The sequence below is a fragment of the Silurus meridionalis genome, chromosome 21, assembly GCF_014805685.1.
Source record: "Silurus meridionalis isolate SWU-2019-XX chromosome 21, ASM1480568v1, whole genome shotgun sequence".
Lineage (NCBI taxonomy): Eukaryota > Metazoa > Chordata > Actinopteri > Siluriformes > Siluridae > Silurus > Silurus meridionalis.
The window spans coordinates 5456222-5465237 of NC_060904.1; the positions used below are offsets into that span (position 1 = coordinate 5456222).

The window sequence follows — 9016 nt, forward strand, 5'->3', positions numbered from 1 at the left end:
AAACAGCATATACACTATCACACATTATTATACAGATTATAGAGTATATTTAGAGTGTTTTGCTTACACTTTATTGCCTTCTGCTGTGAATGTGTATCTTGCAACATACATCTCCTTCCTTTCTCCCAGGAATACAGAAGTCCTAAGAGGCCATGCATTATCCTATATTTCTTTCGTTCTTGTTTTCTCGTTATCATGACTTAATTTTCTCGTGATCACAAAAGGTTATGGTTATGATCCATGATGCTGCGATGATGCTGCCTCTACAACATGCTCTTGTACCGAATACACATAAAGACGATGTACTGATCACTATGAAAAAATGTGTTATGTCAAGATTACGAGAAAATGAAGGCGTGGTAACGATCACGAGAAAACAAGAAAAAAATTATATTATAATCTGTGGCCTCTTAGGACTTACGTAAAGAAAAAGAATGGATAAACAGTGATTCTTCTGGACTGTCAAAAGCAAACATGAGAGTCCAGAGCACTAGAGCAACCTTCCTCCCAGCCAACAGGGTGCAGAAGTGAGTTAGATCAATCTGCAGCAGAAGAAAAAAAAAAGAGAAGGAGCTTGGATAGAGAAGTGGCTTTAGTGCTGTTGGTGGGACTGTGAGGTTCGGTTCTGTCTCTGTGTCCGAAATTGGCCAGGAAAAGTTTCTCCAGCATCATGGGAATCAGAAAGAAGAACAACAAAACTCCTCCAGTCCTGAGCCATGAGTTCATCATTCAGAACCATGCAGATATCGTGTCGTGTGTGGCCATGCTCTTCCTGCTGGGACTCATGTTCGAGGTGAGGACAAAAAAATAGATTAATGGTAGTCCAAATCTCAGGTTCCGACCCATGCACAGGACAGGAATGGTGCAATGCATGATCCTGGGCTTGATCTCAGGAGCCGCTTCATTTTAATGCATGAAGAAATGATGATTATGTGGTGGTGGGGGGTGCTTTATTTTACACGTTCATGTGTGTATGTGTGTATGTGTGTATGTGTGTGTGTGTGTGTGTGTGTGTTTTACACCCCCCCACTTTTCCATTCTCGCACGTGAAGTCACCGGCGCCGCGTTTCGCCGTGATTCGAGCACGCAGGCTCGGCGGCTCGTGCGGCTTTTTTCCTCGCAGCTGCGCGTGCGGCGGGCTTTGACGGCTACGTGGCATTTCCTCCGGTGCGCGCGCGCTGTCACCGCGACGCTCAGCCTCGGCCACGTTAGCATTATTTTCACGCGCACGCGCGCACACACACACACACACACACACACACACACACACCGACGACGCGTTTTCCACGTGACCTCTTTCACGCCTCCGGCTTCCCTGGTGTTACGCCACCTTATCTTTCCGTCCTTTTTACTTTTTTTTTTTTTTTTTTTTACTTCTAAAAAAAGCGGTGCATCATGGGATACAGAGTTCTTTCTTTCTTATGGATTTTAGCGTCTGAAGTTGTATTAGAGCAGAGAGCACTTGAATGCATGCATATGTTGTATGCATATTACAATATTACATGTGTTATGTATCTTCATATATGATGCACATAAGATAATAAAATATGAATTATATTATTATATATTTATTATAATAATATATAAATAGTACTAAATAGTTTATATATATCAAATATATATATATATATATATATATATATATATATATATATATATATATATATATAATTTTATATAAAGAGCTCTAAATAGTATGGAATTGTATTTTTATATTTATGCTCCTGAAAGCCACATTGGTGTTTCACAGCTGTGTTTTGCATGCTCCTATGTTTCAGTGTTTTGCATGACGGCATGAAGAAAAACACAATGTTGTTAAAAAGGAAATAAATATAATGATCAATAATTCAATTGTCTTGCGCTTGACCAATTAAATTCTCTCTAGAAAGAAGTCCCGCCCCTTTATCAGATCCTGCTTTACAGTGGCATCTAGAATTTATTTTCTTGAAGGCACGTTGTTGACCCTGCCGCTCCCTCACCATCAGCAGCTCTCATGACCTTACTTCCAACATGTACAACCTAATAATGGAATCCAATCTAACAAGAACCTCCGACAGAAGCCGTGACTCAGTGGGGAAATCCGTCGCACATTCCTCGCTGATTTTCACTTTGAACTGTCATTTTCTGCTTGGTAATCTTCTGCATAAAGTTTGTAAACGTTAAACTAGTCTACAAGATGTATTGTGATTATGAAGTCATGTTGAACAAGTTGCATGTCCTCTCCTGTGTTGCAGATCACGTCAAAGATTGCGGTTTTGTTCATAACGGTGCAATACAACGTCACGATAACAGCAAATGGTGAGTCCAAATAAAAGCGCTTGCTCACTACAGGATGTGGTCGATGCCTGCCTTTATATATCCTAACACATTTAATAAAACACCTTCTTTATCAGTTGGGTGTTTCTTTGCGTTCTCTGAATATTGACCAGGGATTTATCGATCCGGTTTTTATGGATGGTTCATCTGGTACCAGGCCACACAAAAGGAATACATACCTTACATTATTCCTGGTTTATTTATTATCTGATTCCGGCCTGTGAAAATATTGTCTGACATTAAACTGCTTCGTGGCGCAAAAAAGGTTGGGGACCGCTGAGTTAGCTGATGTGATTCATCTAGTGGAAGACTATGGTTCTGCATGAACAAGCTGGTTGCATGCAACCAAATCTACAGAACAAACGCAGAAGTGACGGCCAAGGCATGGAAGAGATGGATATATCGGTGAACAAAAATCAAGCTCTGCAAAGAGCAGCTCTCTGCTGACCCGTAAAATCATTTCTCAAAAGACGCATGTTACTACTGTGTGTAACGTGAGATAATTGTAAGTCAGTCCGAATAAGAGCATTCGCCAAATCCCCTGATTGTTATTGTAAATTATGAATATCATCGCAATAAACAACAAATAAAATGTTATGTGGAGATTGAACATTGGCCATGTTTTAAACCTTCCTGGAAAATATTTTTTGTGTTAGTGTTACTTAGTGAGCCGTATTTTCCGTGGCCCACTGAGGCATTATATATGTTATATGTATATGTCTTGGTACAGTACTTGGTGCTCTGTAGCATAAGTCCAAAAAGCACATGGCTTGGATTTGAGTGATCCAGGGTGATTTCTGAGCCTTTTTTCTCACTCTGGATGTGTACCGTTCCTGTAGAGTGGGCAGGGGGGCACCAATAATCCTTTCAGCCGTTTAAACCGCCCTCTGTAGTCTTCTGATGTCTGAATACTATTAACAGCATACTATTTATTCTCTAAGTGTGTCTATAATCAAGGATTTAAAGAACACAATATCTCAATAATATTTCATTCTACCCAAGCTGACACATCTCCCCCTTTCTTTCCCCTCTGGTGCTCTCTGTTCAAATTTTTCTGTAGTCGTATTGCTCAATGCAAAGCCTGATAATGTTAATGTTGGTCAGTGCGATAAGGCCTGGGCAGAGCTGAGCTTCCAACAGCGCTTCAAGGGCATTAAACTGTTTGGATTAATGTGTGACCTCTAATAGTTTGTGTGTTCAGGGTTCATATGTTAGTACTCACACAGTTTGAGACTTTTTTATGGATTTATTTTAAGCAGATATTTAATAGTGTCTTTAAACGTGGCCAAAATAATGGAACCCTTTAGATATGGTGCTTTTGAAATGGGCTAGACTTTATCTTAACATGCTGTTTATTCATTCAATGAGTGACATTTTGTGTCAGAAATAAATTTCAGAGTAGATTTTCCTGTAAAAAAAAAAAAAAAAAGGGAATGTTTGAGTTTGCTTAGCAACCTTGTGATGTCTAGACATGTTTCAATTATATTTTTTATTTTCTGGTCCTTTTTACCAGATTTCTGCTTCTGCTTTCCTCCAGAATGTAGTGTGTGACTGCTGCTTAAGTCAAATATATTTGAGGACTGTATTGTAGTTAATTCAGTGGTCTGACAGCCTTAACACCATTGTCCTGTTTGTGTGTGTGTCTGGTCATCAGAAGGTGCCGAGGAGACGCCAGTGAATTATTTCCACAACGGCCTGAAGGATGTGGCCACCATCTTCTTCTACATGCTGGTGGCCATCATCATGCATGCCATAATCCAGGAGTACGTCCTCGATGTAAGACTTTATCTTATTATGCAGTAAATATAGGTCTGCATGTAAGAATAATATACTGTATAAAAATCCATTAAAACCTTGTTGGTGTTTGATATAATTAAAATTTGGAGTCATACAAATGTGAATATTTGACACTTTCCCTGAAATACATTTTGTGTTTTTGTTTTTTCTGGTTCTTCTCCTTGATGCAGAAAATCAACAGGAAGATGCACTTCTCCAAAACCAAACACAGCAAGTTCAATGAGTCGGGCCAGCTCAGCACTTTCTATATGTTCTCATGCTTGTGGGGAACCAGCATTCTGGTTTCTGTACGAGTGCATTACAGTGTTTATTATTAATACTATCGTGCTTTTGGGGTGTGAACTGAACCATTTTCTTGTGTGTGTGAAGGAGAACATCCTGTCGAACCCGGTCAGTCTGTGGGAAGGCTACCCGCACACGTTAATGCCGTAAGTGACCTTCTACATCCTGTAATAGAATAGTACAGGCAAGATGTTTGCTGCTTTTTTATAATACCCAGGTTAACCAGACCACATTCACACTCATATTGCTATATATAACAAACTTTAGCGTTGTCTCTACTGAAATAAATATGTACATGCACTCATAGACATGGGTGACAAATTGAAGGGAAAAGCAACATCGTAAGCTGCCACCGGAATTATCTCAGAGCACCTGGGCATTGATTCTGGAATCATACTGGTTCGATGAAAACTATTCTTCTGAAAAATATTCCCCTTCACCATATGTTTTGGTGATTTTAGAAAGGGCAGGCATATAGGTCGCTCCAAAAACTTGTTCACAAGGGCTGTGGCCTGGGCCCCAAATAATTCACGATTTAACTCGGACCACCAGACTCATGTCTATTGCTGGACATGAGTTAATAGTAAATAGTGACAAATATCCCACCATTCGGAATTCAAATTGAACGTCTTCCTCATTGAAATGCAAATTTTGTCGGCAAGACTTCGCGACTTTAAGACAACAAGGGAAATTTTAGGAAATAATGGGGAGTAGCAGTTGATCACATATTCGAAATTGATGTTTTATATTATTTGACTGGCCAATAGATTTCCTTTGTGCATATTGATTAGCATAGTCTTGGATATTATATATTTGAATCTCCTCCAAACCTTTTCCACAAAGTTGCAGCTCTGAATAACCGGGGATGTAACCAAATGAAAATTTCAGGAATGTAGCCGGCATCTTCCCTTCAAGTGACCTTTAGAATAAGTCAGTAAAAGTATACAGTCAATATATCAATGAAACAAGTATTACAACATGCCATGTAACCAAAAATTTTGTTTTCAGGTTCCAGATGAAGTTTTACTACATCTGTCAGCTTGGTTACTGGTTCCATTCTCTTCCTGAACTCTACTTCCAAAAGATTAAGAAAGTGAGTATAGAAAGATTAGCAGTGCTTCTGCTTATTTCCTGTCATTGTCGCGGGACAAAAGATTGTCCTCAGGGCGTTACGTGGTAAACGTGTTTTCTTGCCTTTGCTTTTAACAGGAGGACATTCCTCGTCAGCTGGTTTACATCACTCTGTATACGGTGCACATCGCGGGCGCTTACATCCTCAAGTACGAACAAAAATCCTATAAATGGACCCTCGAATTTTGTCAATTAGATTTGCACATCTGCTTCTTCAGCAAAAGCCAAACTTTGTATGTAATATTAAATCAAAAACTTTAAATGCATTGTGTATTTTCATTTGTGCGTTTGCAGTCTGAACCGTCTCGGAGTGCTGCTGCTCGTGCTCCATTATTCCGTCGAGTTGCTCTTCCACGTGTCTCGTATCATTTACTTCAGTAACGAAGAGCGACAAGCAGGGTGAGTGGCGAAGAACGATAACCATTAAACGTATATTAATGCAATGTGGTACTCCTAATGACACTAGACAACGCGTTTACATAGTGAGGAGTCTTAAACTGAAGGACCTCCTATAACGTATGTCAATGGCATAGTTAAAATACTGTAAGAATCTATTGCAGTAATGTCGTGTTTTACCTACGAGGATGTTGCCATAGAATTAGCTATTGATGCTGGTATGGCGTTAAAAGAACATCAAACAGTGCCTTTACAGTCGTAATTTTTAATCAATCTTTATTTTTTTTTAAATAAATCAGTTATATTGAAATGGTCATGTAAGATTGTGTGTGTGTGTGTGTGTGTGTGTACTGTAGGTTCTCATTGTGGGCCGTCCTGTTCGTCTTGGCCCGCTTGTTAACTCTGTCTCTCTCCGTCCTCACTGTGGGGTTCGGTTTGGCTGGAACTGAACGTCAGGGCCTCGACCTGGCCGAGGGAAACTACAACGTGCTGTTTGTGAGGTGACACAGGAACCATGTGTGGTGTTATATATATATATATCTCAACTAATGCTTTTTATTAGCTGTTTGTTTTCATTATCGATTGCATAATATGCATATTTCTCTTTTATGGTGCGGCTTGGTGGGCCAGAGTGACCGTCCTGGCTGCGATCTGCCTCACTCAGGCCTTCATGATGTGGAAATTTATCAACTTCCAGCTGCGGCGGTGGAGAGAACATGCTCAGACCTCAGTGTCCTCAAAGAAAAAGTCTTCCTCCTCGAAGGGCAAGTCCAAGAAAGGTCGGTGCTGCTGCTTCTTTTTTATCCCTCCCATATACAGTCACGTATCTGCATCCAGCCATAAACTCAGCATCAATAGCTGAAGCAAATTTGCGAGATCACGCAGCATACAGATAATAACCTGTGTGCCAATGTCTTGTAGCCAACGGCGTGAACGGATCGCTGAGTGCCAACGGAGCGGATTCTCCCAGAGCCAGGAAGGACAAATCATCCTAAACCGATCCTGCTGTTCATTTCTTCTCCCCTCATTGCCCCCCCTCTCCCTCTCTCTCTCCCGCTTGATCATTCCCAGCTATGCGCTTCGGTCCCTTTTTGTTTGTTTGTTTGTTTGTTTTTTTATTGAATTGCATTGCATTTTCCAGTTCTTACGCACCTGATTACACTCACCAGTATGCATGTGCCAATATTTTCATATCTCTATACATTGCTGGAACATTTCCTCCACGAGAGGACTTGCCTTCTTTTCAACAAATCTTGAAAGACCTTTTTTTTTTTTTTTGTGCTTCTTTACAAACAATGGATTTGTATATCGTGTCAGTAATGCTGCCTATTTTTCACAACTGTAATATATAGATGTATTTTATAAGCCATTAAGGGCACATGCCTGCTCGTCAGGAAATCGGTGTGCTAAATCCGCATGCTGATAGCTGGGAAAAGTGCTGTGCACAGGCTCAGGAACTGCCCTATAGTCTTTTGGGCACAGTAGGAAAGTTACTTTATAAATGATAATAAAAAAAAAAAAAACTGCCCTTTATAAAGGTGGGTGCTGAATACTGTATTGCACAGAGCTGTCTGTTCATCACAGGAAGTGGGCTTTTTTTTTTTTTTTTTTCTTCTTCATTCCCAATTGTCTGACTAAAAGGGGCCAAAAGCTGCACGTTTTAAGCAGCATTTTGCATTTCCCAGGATTCATCTGTGCCAACACATCAAGTGCCTGACTATACCAAATTTGTACAAACATTTCAACAGGTAAAATAATTATTAAAAAATTATATAGAAAGCAGTGTGTATTGTGTTCAAAGGTGCGGGTTGTCTGTCAAGATATCAAAGCCAACTATTTGTGTGTGTGTGTGTGTGTGTGTGTGTGTGTGTGTCCATTCTTTGTTTGCGTTTGCTCATTTGTCCTGACCGCAGTAGTACCATTTTTAGAAAGTTAATTTAATTAGATACCTTAAGTCCTTATTAGCACTGCAGTGCTTGCATAGATGAAGAAAGAAATGTGTTTTGGATTTAGAAAAAAAATCATTTGCCTTGCTTTTTTTTTTTTGGTTCCACCCATGTGATGAAACACCCAGGTATATTGTAGTGTGCCTTTCCACCATCATTTTCTTAAAAAATTATTTTGTTCTATAAAAGAAACCAAACAATCAATAAAATACAATAGAAACTGTTTTTATTGAGGTTTCTCATTTCTTTATTTATTGCATTAGATGTGAGAGTGAATGGGGGTGGCATCTTATTGACTTTACACACAGACTGGGTTGAGGAGCAGTTGATCAGGACCTGCTGATCTGGGATTTTCATATACAACTAGAGATGTCCAAACAAAGTTGGTCCATGGTGGCTTTGGATTTGAACCACTATGCCATATGAAAAGGAGGGAGTAAAAGGGGAAAAGTTCATTGATACAGATTCATTATATTAATTTATTTTTATTTATTTTTTTGTAAGTTGCAAAGACTTCTGTGAGACTAAGTACATCAAATCTAGCCCAATGTGGGGACAAACTAAAAAAAATAAGCACTAGCTACATGTCTGCCATTAGAGGTTACTGATATTCCAACATTATAGCTGCATTGCTTATAGCTTAAATAGTATTAGGCATTACACCCTATTGTACTATAATTGGCATTGTTTCTTTTTTTTTATTGTAATTTGTATTATTGAAATAGAAAACCTTTTTTTTTTTTGGTAGGGGGGGGTTTAAGCAAATTAGAAATAATTAAATAATGGTTTTTATTTTTTATTATAAATGAGTGTAACAACGCCAACTTTAATACCGTTTGGTATAATGCAATATTTACTTTTGGCCCATGATCTTCAATCTCATTTGATTTTGTCCATTTGGCCCATAGGAAAAGGTTTGGGCACCTCTTTTCAACTGTGGTGAATAAAAATATCAACTTCAACTGTACATTCAAGGTTCCTCTCCTGTCTGACAAGAATCTGAGGCTACAGTCTGCACACACTTTTGTGTTTTTGTTTGAGCTCCTTAGTTCCAGGAAGTGGAAGACACGCATACAAACACATTCTTAACATTAGTGTGCGATGTTTTTGGAAGAGCTTGCAAGAGAGGAAGTTTTGTGCCCACATAC

General features: G+C 39.3%; 1 protein-coding gene across 1 annotated transcript; it reads left to right on the forward strand.

The window, feature by feature from the left end:
- The first annotated feature begins 548 nt into the window (after positions 1–548).
- tram1 (translocation associated membrane protein 1) lies at positions 549–8093 on the forward strand. The gene is made up of 11 exons (XM_046834020.1): positions 549–793; positions 2235–2298; positions 3971–4092; positions 4284–4400; positions 4483–4541; positions 5404–5488; positions 5605–5675; positions 5821–5925; positions 6279–6422; positions 6553–6701; positions 6844–8093. The coding sequence occupies exons 1-11, from the start codon at positions 671–673 to the stop codon at positions 6915–6917; spliced, it is 1113 nt and encodes a 370-aa protein (XP_046689976.1). The 5' UTR covers positions 549–670; the 3' UTR covers positions 6918–8093.
- The last annotated feature ends 923 nt before the right edge of the window (positions 8094–9016 follow it).